This window comes from Mixophyes fleayi, chromosome 4 (genome assembly GCF_038048845.1).
Source record: "Mixophyes fleayi isolate aMixFle1 chromosome 4, aMixFle1.hap1, whole genome shotgun sequence".
In the NCBI taxonomy this organism is placed as follows: domain Eukaryota; kingdom Metazoa; phylum Chordata; class Amphibia; order Anura; family Limnodynastidae; genus Mixophyes; species Mixophyes fleayi.
The window spans coordinates 204,601,966-204,615,090 of NC_134405.1; the positions used below are offsets into that span (position 1 = coordinate 204,601,966).

At 42.3% G+C, this 13,125-nt stretch overlaps 1 protein-coding gene across 1 annotated transcript in view; it reads left to right on the forward strand.

Moving 5' to 3' along the window:
- DDX41 (DEAD-box helicase 41) overlaps positions 1-5,961 on the forward strand; it is a 29,511-nt gene extending 23,550 nt beyond the window's left edge. Inside the window, exons 12-17 of the mRNA XM_075209163.1 lie at positions 1,217-1,288; positions 1,719-1,815; positions 2,764-2,913; positions 4,016-4,087; positions 4,181-4,291; positions 4,990-5,961. Coding sequence (XP_075065264.1) covers positions 1,217-1,288; positions 1,719-1,815; positions 2,764-2,913; positions 4,016-4,087; positions 4,181-4,291; positions 4,990-5,126 — 639 coding nt within the window. The 3' untranslated portion in view covers positions 5,127-5,961. The remainder of the gene's footprint in view (positions 1-1,216; positions 1,289-1,718; positions 1,816-2,763; positions 2,914-4,015; positions 4,088-4,180; positions 4,292-4,989) is intronic.
- Positions 5,962-13,125: the final 7,164 nt, after the last annotated feature.

Here is a 13,125-nt window from a genome sequence, read left to right on the forward strand (position 1 = left end):
TGTGACAGAGAGGAATTGACCTATGTTCTTTGTCTTGTAACTTTATTTGCACACATACACACATAGATAGAGCTTTATTGGCGTTTAAAGTATTTGACACACGTAAAAATGAAAATCAACTGTTGCAATTTTTTTTTTGCGTTTTAATGTTCCTTATCCACACCAGTTAATCAAGTATGTCTGTGTGTTTGTGTATATTATGTATATCGCTTCATATGTTTCTCCACTTTTCACGCTTATGTGCTGACTTCCTCTTTCATGCCCTTACCGTTGGCATCCTCATGAACCTGCTGACACTGCATAGAACTGGCTGTTGAGGCAGGTCCATGTCAGAGTTGCTGTTGTGCTATGGACACATAGTGCTTATATTTGCATCAAAAAAAAATCCCTCCACCTATGACTGGATCACCTTATAAATAACTTATTTGTGATTGGATCATGTAGAAATAATTTATTGTAGAAATGTATTTCAATCAGAGGTGCAGGCACCAATGTATAATTTGAAATGCACAACCGCTCTGACATTGACCACCTAAATATGTACTTCTATGGATTGTTAGCATTCTAATAAGGTCACACAGTAAGTACATATTCCTGAAAAATGCACAGTATGTGCATTATATATACACACAATATTCCCTGCAGTGTTCTCCCCAGAAAACTTTTCCACCCGGGTGGCATTAAGAAGCAGCCGGATAGGGGCATTTTTAATACTTTGCAGTAATAATCAAGAATGATGGAGGTTATTGCCCACACCTGCCAGGAATGGTGGTCAGTTGTCTAACACACACACTGAAAGCTGTAGTGCTCACATACTGCCTTATAATAGGAGAAATAATGGTTTATTATCTTATAATCGTACTCTGTTGGACTTCAAGAGCCGGATGGCAAGTAAAAACAGCCGGGTGGTGCACCCAGGGAATAGGTGCTGGGGAGAACACAGTCCTGGTTATGAAGAGGTATCAAAATGGAATCACTTGTCCTATACATTTCAATAACTGTTTTGTTTTTATTTTGTTTTTTTATTATTATAAGTAGGAGTAGGCAGATTTGGAGAAAACAGTGTGAATGTTAAATGCATTTGTTGTCTGATAATTCCAGTGTAGATGTGTAGCGCTGGTGACATGCAAAGTTTTAGCGAGTACCCCTTCTCTCTGAATAATGGTGTTGTGCATAATGATGCAATGTGACTGATGCCTTGTATCCCCCTCTACAGGAGGTTGAATATGTAAAGGAGGAAGCCAAGATGGTTTATCTACTTGAGTGTCTGCAGAAGACACCACCACCTGTAAGTGACACTTGTTATGTACTAAAGGGGACAAGCTTGGTGTAGTGGAGTTTGTATTTTATTATTGTTGTTAATATCGTAGATTTGTTAGGCGCCACAGTGCTCCGGACCGCCGTACAGTAGGGAAAACAGGTTATGTTGTTGTTCTCTTGGCACATTGTGTATTCTGATTCTGTTTTAAGTATGTGCCACCGCCAAGCATCACAAGTAATTCTGTCACAAAAGATAGATGTTACAACAATTCTTTCCAGACTTAAGTTTTATAATAAGCAAGCTGCTGTGGTGAGATATTCAGGCCATGCAATGTCAATATAATATTTGAAGTGTGTACATAAAAAAAATGTGGTAGTTTTATGTAGTATTATGCTTTTAAATCATATATACAATCTCAAGAGGTGTCTCATGTTGTATTATTGTCTCAATGTATCAGGTGCTGATCTTTGCAGAGAAGAAGGCAGATGTAGATGCTATACATGAGTATCTGCTACTTAAGGGGGTGGAAGCAGTAGCTATACATGGAGGAAAAGGTGAGTGTGCTTTTTACTTATTGTGCCTTCTATCTTGAAACATCAGTTACGATAAATACAATTTAAGTGTAAATCTACTAAAGCTTTACAGCGTATTTTGCTGGAAGGGGACGGTTGTTTTTTGTTCAAACCGCTCCTGGCTCCGACTAGAATATAGGCCTGCAAGAGTGAATGATAACTTGGGGAGACACACCATGTTGCTCAATGTGACATCAGCACTGCTACCACATCCATTAAGAGTCTAGCAAGTGGCTGGTTCCTATTGGTTTCCAACAGCTTAGACACTAAACGGCTAACGAGCCGGACTGTTTGTGGAGCAATGACTTTTTGACATGTCATTTATATAATACACTTTTAAGTCAATGCTGAACACACTAGGTATTCTGGGCCCTTAAAAAAGTTCTCTACCTAAAGCAAGAAAATAACGGATCGACCAGTGGGCACTAAATAGTGAAGTATAAGTTATCGCACCCTCCTATTACCTGTAGTCCTGCCTGTTGGGTTCTTGTGCTGCCAGCAGTTCTCACACTTCAGCTGATATGTAGAGACTACAGTATGTTGTTCAGTAAGCTGTTTTAAAGGCTGGCATAATGTCAAATTGTAATTACACTGCAAGTTTGCTGTAGCCTGAGAAAACTACAGGATTGTGGGGGAAGGTGAGAGTTGGGAGCAATTTAGGTTTTTTTGTTTTTGGGAACTCTTATAAATTCACTTCCATCATAAGAGTTGCCAGTATGGGGATGTGGATTCAAGGTGATCTATTAGATAATATTATTCCTAAATGCAGGAATAATAATCTATAGCTTCATAGAGGGAGAAATTCATCTAAAGAAATTATTGCATGAAGTGTGATTCGTGGTCTTGCAACGGTGAGCATGCACGGTTGTTTCCATTGAACTGCTTTCATTATATTGGCAACTAGTTGTAATCTCTCTATTTATTTTTAAGACCAAGAGGAGAGAACTAAAGCAATTGAGGCTTTCCGGGAAGAAAAAAAGGATGTTCTAGTGGCTACAGACGTTGCTTCCAAAGGTCTGGACTTTCCAGCTATTCAGCATGTGATCAACTATGATATGCCTGAGGAGATTGAGAACTACGGTGAGTCTGAGAGCCCCCAAGTGACTGCTGCTCATTGGGATTTGAAATTTGGACATGATGAATACCTGTTCTGGAAACGCATCAGAGAACCACTCCTCACAATTTTGACTGCCCCAAGCTCGTGAAGCAATAAGGGAAAGGAAATTTGTTTGTTGCAATGTTCCATATTTGGGAAAAGAAATTTAGTGCCCTTTCACCCATGCACAACAGCATATTGTTTTGTTTAAATATGTGCATTGTAAGCATGCTTTAGTTATAACAGGGATACATTCCCAAGTTATAGTTTTTGTGTACCTGATAATACAATGTTAAATGTGGATTTCTGAAGTCCTAGTCTTTGTAAAAGTAGGATTTTAGAAAATGAGAAAAAGGGGGAAAACTCTTTAAATATGCAATGTCACACATTCATCATTATTTATAACACCAGTAGGCTAACTATCTGTTTTTGATGAACATGTGAAAGGGCTTATAGCTAGATCATACATTTTCTATCTTCTCATCTACTTCCACATGACGGCAGATCCAAAAAGAAAATAGGCAACATGTCGACACATAACATTGAACAGTGATCAATAAAGATATGGGAAAATGACTCTGCACAGCTTTCCTTCTTGAGGCTCCTGTAATTTCTAATACAATATCTTCTTATGTGTTGTATTTGGGGGCACAGGATTGGTTGGTATAGACCTTGCCTCCTGGAGGTTGGATACTATGGTTTTAATTAGCAACCTCCATATTTTAGACTTGATTATATAACCCTGTTGCATTCAGCTGCTTCCATATTATCCTTTGTACTCCTAGAACATATATTTAATTTGTAAAGATAATAACATTAGTAATTTCTGACATTATGGTAATATCAGAGACTGAGCAGAGGGTGACTCCACCAAAGACATGGTCTCGGCAGTGAAACCCCTAAATGCTGAGATGTGGTTTATAGCATTACTGCCTTATAGCCTAAGGGTTGAGTTTGTTGTATGTAATTTGATTTTGTATTTGCTTTGATATAGTACAACACCATACAGATCTACTAGACCTATAGTTGTAAAGTTCCTCTTTTTAGTATGTTCCAGGTTTCACTAATTGTCTTTTTTATATCCAGTTCACAGAATAGGACGTACTGGGCGATCAGGTAACACAGGAATTGCGACCACCTTCATTAACAAGGCATGCGGTAAGTGTTTCATGTGCATGTAGATCTAAGAGACGACCATGCTTGGTTGTTGTGTTGATGGAGTTTTAATAACTATTCTACACCTTCCCACAGATGAATCTGTTTTGATGGACCTGAAAGCTCTTCTTATGGAGGCTAAGCAGCGTGTACCTCCTGTGCTGCAGGTACTCAACAGCAGTGATGAGACAATGCTGGACATTGGAGGTGAGCAATCCCAAACACCTCCCACCCTGATACTTCCTTTGTGCTGCAGTAGCTTGCAAGTCATCGCTTTAAATCACTTAAACACCTGGAGAACCCTTTTCAACCTTTAATTGATCATTTTAAAGATTATATGTTGTAATTGGGCCTATTTAATGAGTGCCCTTAAGATGTAAACAGGTTAGGATAAAAGATCTGAAAGGTTGGAACTCAATAATAAATGTTTGGGCTTTCTTTATTTCCTGAAAGGAAAGTCTTAAACCTACTGCACATGTAAGTGTTCTTATTTTAAACAGGTTATACTGTATGTTTATATTTCTGTATAGTTTGAGGGTGAAGTATTCGCAATTTCCCCTCAACTACAAATGTAGTGGAACCCCTACAGTTTTAGACTTAAAAATTGCCTGTCAGAAGTAAGTTCCCAACTGACCCCATTCTACTGGCTAACCGGAGCTTCAGTCTATCCATGTGACTGTATCGCCCTGTAAGGCTTGGCTCCCTTGCATATATGCCTGTAGAACCTGAATAATTAATTATAACTGAGATACTAATTTCCCTGGCCTTGCATTGACTTTTTGGTTGTGTCTTGCCATAATAATTTCCAAGGTTGGTAAATATCAGAACAGTGACTGCATCACTCTACAATATGATATTGCCTATAATCTGTATTACTGGTATAATATGGCTTTTTCTCTTCTCAGAGGAAAGAGGCTGTGCATTTTGTGGAGGTTTGGGTCATCGTATTACAGACTGTCCCAAGTTGGAGGCCATGCAGACCAAACAAGTCAGCACCATTGGAAGGAAAGATTACCTGGCCACCAGTTCCATGGATTTCTGAGGGAAGAACATCACAGCTGGTTCTTAGATAGTGGATTCTGCATTCTGAACTGGTTGATGGAAATAAGCAGTGGTTGGAAAAGCTTTGTTTAGGGAGAGTGTACACAATACAGAACAGTTCATATTAGTGACTGGCTTGTGTTTTTGTTTCTCCTCCACAGTGGAACAAAATATTCATGTTTCTGTGAAACAAGTTATCTGCTCATAGCAAAGGGATACAGTTATGTAATATAAATGCTTCTCAAACTTGGCTTATATTGGAGGTAATGGACTACTTCCAAATGTACATATATTTTAATCGCATGCATTTCATTCTTTCTGTATGTTATTGTATCTTTATACAACATCATTTATCAACATCAAAACTCACATTAAGGGGTAAATGTATTAACATGCGGGCTCTTTAACACCCGCGAGTTCAGCGTCTTCGGCGATTAAATTTAAAGCGGCGCTGCATTGTAAAGGGAAACCTCCCTTTACAAGGCAGCGCCGCTTTAAATTTAATCGCCGAAGACGCTGAACTCGCGGGTGTTGAAGAGCCCGCATGTTAATACATTTACCCCTAAGTGTCTCTTGTCACATGGAGTTTTATATATTTGTTTTCGGTTTTTTTAATCCAATATGTAAATAGGTCAAATATTATAGCTTATCGCCTTTTATTCATGTGTTTTTTCTTCAAATTTGACCCCAGCTACACCTTGCACTGTATAAAATACACACAGGACAGCCCCAGACCCTCCCCCCTCCAATACCAGAACATTCGCACATGACACAGCTCTGTGATGGGTTGACAAATTTCTTTTCTATTAATAAAAAAAGATAAATTCTAAAATGTACTAGGTGTACTAAAAGGTTTTGTCCTAATACTGCTACTCGTGGTTTATTAGTAATGTACCCTCAACTGTGAAATAGAGATATTGAAGCCACCCCAGCATTCTATGACCTGTGTAGAAGCACTTGGCATGCAGCTTTGTGCTTTTATGTGACTTAGATGTTCTTGGCTAACTGAATACCCCCCTCTGAGACACACTTCAGCAGAGATTTGATAGAAATCTCCCTACATTATTGGTGCGAGGGAAAATGAGCGGAGATTGCTACCATAATTGCTGTTGATGTCTGCGTGTCACATCACCGGCAATTGATTCTCCCCCAAACTATCCTTTTTCTCACAGTGGGAGGTGTGCTATATGCTGCTATTGTTTGAAGCAAGACTTTATGTATTCATGTACATGCTGCTATGATGTGATGCAAATTTATGTGTGAGAAGAGGTTCACATTTGAACTGTTAAGTGCGCACACATTATTCTGACCTGAAAAATCACCTTTATTTCTCTTTCATCCAGTCTGGGGGACACTGCTTACCATGGGTTGTGGAGGGAGCTTGGGGAGTTGGCACCTAACTAGTTAACTTTAGTACTGCCTACAATCCCCCCGCCTCTTCCTCCTCAGTTTTTTTTTTAGGTGCCCAGGAGTTGGGCTGTGTTTTTTAGTACTTGGTGTAATTTTAACAAATTTTATTTCATTTTATTTTATTCTTATTTTTTCTTACAGGTGGCAGCGCTGGAGTGTGTTCTACTATAGAGAACACACTCACAGCTGTGCAGTGCAGGCATTCCCCTGTCAGATGAGAGCCAGCGGCTCTCACTGACAGGGACAGGAGAGGAAGAAGGAGAATGGGTGCCTGATTTAGGAGTGACAAGCGGTCTCACGTACCGCTGTCACTCCTCCAGCCTCCCCGATAACCGGCGCTGCCATTACAGGCATAGAGTGCCGGTTATCGGATAGTTAAGATGCCGGCGGCCATTTTGGAATTCAGGCAGAGTGGCGCTACGGAGAGAGGAGGAAGGGGGCTATACCAGGATCCCCCCTCATACATAGGAGGGGGCATCGGGTATCTTTCGCTGCGGAGACCTCAATCCTGGAGGTCTCCACTACTCTGCCACGCTTCCAGGAAGCTTTATTTTTTATACAAGTATCCGCTGCAGAGACAGCATTACTGAAGGGGGGGAGCTAAAGTATAGAGTTCCCCCCTCTTTCCAAAGAGAGATGGTCTATCCCAGCCTTCTGGCGCCAAGAGAAGCCCGGGAAGAGTGAACAGAGCTGAGGGAACAGGCACAGGACACTGCTGTTGGACTTCTCCCCTTTGTGGCCTATGGGCTAAGTATCTGATTTATTTAAACACATAATCCGTTTTGCTGTGCACAAACTGGGCTAGTAAGGGTTTACATTAGTCTCCCTACTTGCCTAAATATTGTATTGTGTTTAAAAAATTTACAAGTACAACTTTTATGACAAGATTAGTTGGTTACTTGTTATTTCACTCTGTTCTCTCCATACATTATTCTCTCTCTAGCTCTCTACTCAGCTAAATTTAACAATTAAGTCTGTGTGTTTGGTGTGCCTTCCTTTATAAAGATGACAGATAAGGGAAATGGCCCTATAGCAAAATATTTCACATGTTCAAAATGTCATGTAAAATTACCTTGTGGGCAGAAGGACCCTTTGGCGCTCTGCTCTGAATGCGAAGCAGGGGTCCCCCCTGCGCAGACCCAGCAGATTTCAGACCCACGGACGGAGGAGCCGGCCTGGGTGGCCTCCCTGACAGTCGGTTTCCTCCCTAGCACAGATGGTTTTTCAATCTAATCAGTTGCTATCTACTGTGGCAACTTCGGTGGCTAATAATACTAGCACACACTTAGGCCTCCCGGCTTCCTTAGGGTCTATTGGAACGTCTATACCAGGACCTTCCTCATTACAGTCTGACCCAGCCCCTGTCTCCACAGAACCGGCATGGTCTGCAGCATTTATAAGGGGTTTGGATAAACTTAACCAGTTGCTTGATTCCCCAAACATCCCGCCTACTGAAAGAAAGAGGCCTAGATCTGTAAATCCCCTTATGGTCCTTTCAGACTCTGAGGAGTGTTCTGAGGAGGAGGGGGAAATTTATTCCGATCCTGACCAGGTTCAATCCTTGGAACAGGAAGAAAATCCTAAAAGCCAATTTATTAACGATTTGGTTTTAGCGGTTAGACAGGCGTTGGACCTCCCAGAACCGGAGGATCCTACCCCTAGAGACAGAAGTCTCTTTAAGAAGGCCAAAAGGAAGGCTATCCGTTTTCCCCCTTCTGTAGAACTTGGGGATATTACAGTAGGAGCATGGAAACAACCTGAAAAAAGGTTCTCTGTTCCCAGAAGGTTCTCTTCCCTGTATCCTTTCCAGGAGGAAGATGTGGTTCGCTGGGAGAGTATTCCCAAGGTGGATATTCCTATAGCCCGATTGGCAAAACACACCTTACTTCCAGCTCCTGGTTCAGCGTCCCTTCAGGATGCCAATGACCGCAAAGTTGAATCTCAGCTGAAATCTATACTCGCGGCTGCGGATTCTTCTTTTAGACCCACATTTGCTTCAGCTCGGGTTGCTAGAGCCATGGAAGCATGGGCAGACCAGCTGGCAGAGGCCTTACAGGACTCCGATTTGCTCCCCCTGGCTTTGCATTTGTAGGAGGCATCTGGGAACCTTTATGAGACGGCCCAGAACACAGCGGCTGTCTCCTCTTCTATTCAGGTAGCATCTATTTCAGCTAGAAGGACGCTATGGCTGAAATCCTGGGAAGGAGATGCGGAATCAAAAAGGTCCGTGGAAACCTTTCCTTTTTCAGCAGCAGGTTTGTTCGGCCCTGAGTTGGATACCCTGATTCACAGGCAACTGGTGGCAAAAGCACTTCCTTGCCTGTATTCCCTAGCAGGAGCCGGAACCCTCGGGTCAGCTCCTTTCATCAGCCCTTTCGGGGGACCTCTTTTCCTAAAGGACAGTTCTTTAGAGGCAGACAGCCCAATTCTCGAGGCTCCTCTGCCAAGGGCAGATCCTCGTTTGCAGCTAGGTGCCAGGCTTCCAAGACCCAAGAAAAGCCTACGTTCTGACGACCACTCTGTTCTGCAGGGGGCGCCAGTGGGGGGACGTCTGTCTTTGTTTCAGGAACAATGGGCAGAGTCCTCCCAAGATCCTTGGATTCGGGGTATTATATCAGAGGGGTACAGGATAGACCTGTTGGGCCCGGCTCCACATCGTTTCTTCCAAACTCCGCTACCTCGAGATCCATTAAAAAGGCAGGCTATACAGGATTGTGTCGCCTCTCTTCTTTCTCAAAAAGGTTATCTGCAGGGTTCCAGATTACCAGAAGCAAGAAACCGGACGGCTCCTTTCATCCCATCCTAGACTTAAAGGGCCTCAATGTGCACTTAAGGGTGAACAAGGACGAGAGAATCACTCCAGTGGTGGCTGATTCAGGATCACATGACGGTGGGCAGGTCCTTCGCTCCATGGTCATGGATCATAGCCACGACAGACGCCAGCCTGAAAGGCTGGGGGGCGGTAATCCTACACTTCCGGCTCCAGGGCCTTTGGTCGTTTCAGGAATCGGCCCTATCGATAATTGGCTGGAATTGAAGGCTATTTTATTTTTTTTAGCCCTCCGGGGGGCCCAGTCCCTCCTCCAGGACCACCCTGTCAGAGTTCAGTCCGACAATGCCACGGCCGTGGCATATGTCAACAGACAGGGAGGAACCAGGAGTGCAGCTGCAATGAAGATTGCAACTCCTATCTTGATTTGGGCAGAACAATATGTTCCAGCAATATCGGCAGTATTCATTCCAGGAATAAGAAATTGGGAGGCCGACTACTTAAGTCGAAATCAGATGATGCCAGGGGAGTGGTCTCTCCATCCGGAAGTGTTCCAGTCTCTGGCTCAGAGGTGGGGTCTTCCGGATATAGATCTCATGGCCTCCAGACACAACAGGAAAGTTCACAGGTTTTGCGCAAGGGCAAGAGACCCCTTAGCGGTGGCAGTGAACGTTATGACGATGTCATGGGACTTCAAGTTGGGATGCCTGTTCCCTCCGATTCCCATGCTTCCTCGCGTGCTCAGACGAGTAAAACAAGGAGGTCTGCCAGTAATTCTAATCGCTCCCTCATGGCCGCGCCGAGTCTGGTACGCGGACATACTCTCTATGGCAGAAGGACCGGGGTTTCGTCTTCCATCTCGAGACGACCTTCTTCTGCAGGGTCCCTTCCGTTACCAGAATTTACCTCAGCTCAGTTTAACGGCATGGCTGTTGAAGCCAGCCTCTGGAGGGCTAGAGGTTTTTCCCCCAGCGTAGTGAACACTATGATGCGTGCCAGAAAGCCAGTCTCGGCTCGCATCTATCACCGGATTTGGAAAGCCTATATCAGATGGTGTGAAAATAGGACATGTCATACGTCCTCCTTTCGTCTCCCTCGTTTATTGGCTTTTTTTCAGGATGGCCTGGAAGCAGGGCTTCGTTTAGGTTCCCTAAAAGTTCAGGTATCGGCACTTTAAGTCTTTTTTCACCTGAAATTAGCGAACTTGCCAGATATTAGGACTTTCCTTCAGGGAGTTCTTGCATATTCAGCCTCCCTATGTTCTGCCTACAGCACCGTGGGATCTCAACCTGGTGCTGGACATGCTTTAAGGGCCTCCCTTTGAGCCATTACTGGTGACCGATTTTGAAGTGGTTGACCTGGAAGGTCCTTTTTCTTCTGGCTATTGCATCGGCACGTAGGGTTTCAGAATTAGGTGCTCTGTCTGGCCGGGAACCATATCTAGTTTTCCAGGAAGACAGAGCGGTGTTAAGAACCCTCCCTTCCTTTGTTCCTAAAGAATTAGATATGGGTAAGGCTCTCCGCATTTATGTAAAAAGAACTTCTCAAGTGAGGCGTACTGATTCCTTGTTTGTTCTGTATGATGCCTATAAGAGAGGCTAGCCAGCCTCAAAACAGTCCATTGCAAGATGGATTACGGCTACCATTAAGCAAGCTTACATAAAGGCTAACCGTCAGGGGCCAGAGAGACTTACGGCCCATTCCACCAGATCGGTAGGGGCATCATGGGCAGCGAGAAATGGGGTTTCTGCAGACCAGCTTTGCAGGGCAGCCACCTGGTCCTCTGTCCACACCTTTACAAAGTTTTACCAATTTAATGTATTTGCTTCTGCGGATGCAAATTTCGCTCGTAGTGCTTTACGAGTGAGGCTTTCAGAGTAGTCCCACCCTTTAGGGGCTGCTTTAGAGCGTCCCCATGGTAAGCAGTGTCCCCCAGACTGGATGAAAGAGAAAAGAGGATTTATGTACTTACGTTAAATTCGTTTCTCTGATTTCCGTCTGGGGTACACTGCGATCCCTCCCTTCTGCCTTTCCTCTATTTGCTCTTGGTTGATTGACCTATCTCCTTGGGGCTTTTTAAATAACTTTAGTACTGCCTACAATCCCCCTGCCTCTTCCTCCTCAGTTAACTAGTTAGGTGCCAACTCCCCAAGCTCCCTCCACAACCCATGGTAAGCAGTGTACCCCAGACGGAATCGGAGAAACGGATTTAACGTAAGTACATAAATCCTCTTTTTTTTAATGCTTCTCATATATTAATTAGATTTTTTTTTTATTTATTTTTTATACTACAAAGCATTGAGACAGGGTGTACAGTTTGTGCAAGTAAGGGTGGGGTGATTGTTTTACTAGACTGCTTGTTACATAGCAGATTAAGGTTGTTTTTATTATGGTGTTCCCAATAATGCATCCTACAGCAGTGATGGGTAACAGGTGTCCCACCGCTCCTTCCTGCTTTTTCCAAGTTGTTTGTTACATCCTGTAACACTTGTTAAAAATGCCTGTTGATATGTTGTTACAGATAGGCATCTTATTCTTTGATTAAACGTATTGTTTTAACTTATTACTGAGATTAAGGTTAATCTGTGGCACTTTTGCAGGTTAGAGTGCCTCCAAAGTCCATCACTGTAGGTGTCTTCTAGAACATATAAAAGCTAACATCAAGTTTTGCAACATTATAGAAAAGTCATCAAATATTTCAGTATAACTGTCTGGTATGTTTGCATTCAAGGTTGCCAATAATTTACAACGTTAGGCTATCCAGTTAATAAACAGCATGCTGTGCTGAAATGTATGTATTATGTGTCCGTTCTGCAGACAGTCTGTTATTGTATGTAAGAATTGGATTGAAAACACCAGCTAGAGAGAGATGTGCTGTAGTACAGTGTATTGTTTCACCCAGTTGTGGTATATTGAATGCAATATCAGCTTGTATCCTACAGATGGCCATACTGCTCAAACTTCTTGCTATAAAACTGTTGTTTCAATCCCTGAAAGGTATCTCCTAAAAGATATGGCCAAATTAGGAAGATGAGAACGTCTGTCTAAATTCCTGATGCTGTGCCAGGTCTTGAGAAATTCACAAAGACCACATTAAACTCTAGCCCTAATCTGTTAACTCTCCCCTGTATTCACACATATGCAGTTACATTTAATAAAGTTAAAGGTTTAGTCCCTGGTAGGATTACTAGCAAACTAATGTAAAGTTTAAATACATTGAATAGGAAAAGCTGTTCATATAAGAATTTTAATATATTCCAGATTTGCCCAAAATATACTTTATATCCATTGTTATAAGGTCTGACTATTCAATGGAACATAAGGGAATGTTGATCATTTTACATTTTGTTAAAAAATAACATTTTATTTACTTAAAAACAATTTGCTCAGTTGTGGTATATTGTCTGACTCCAACTGGTCAAATGGTGTTGTATAGTAATTAGCGTTGCTGCCTCACAGTGCTGGGGCCACAAGGTTGATTCAGTCCAGGTGAGTATAGTTTGTATGTAGGGTGATTTGCTTTCCTCCCATAGTACAAATACACATTAGTAGTTTAACTGGATTCTGAAAAATTAACTTATGTGAGTCACAGGGAATTTAGACTGTAAACTTCATTGGTGAGGGACTGATGTGGATGATTTAAACAATTTTTGTAAAGTTCTGCCTTAATATGTGGGTGATAAATAATTGATAATAATCAAATGCATTATTAATAATAATAAAGCAGAAGAAAATTAAGTACTACACCCAAAAAACCCCAACAACCTGCCAATTAGAAAATAATCTGGTATGAGTATGGTATAGCCTTAATATGAAGCCA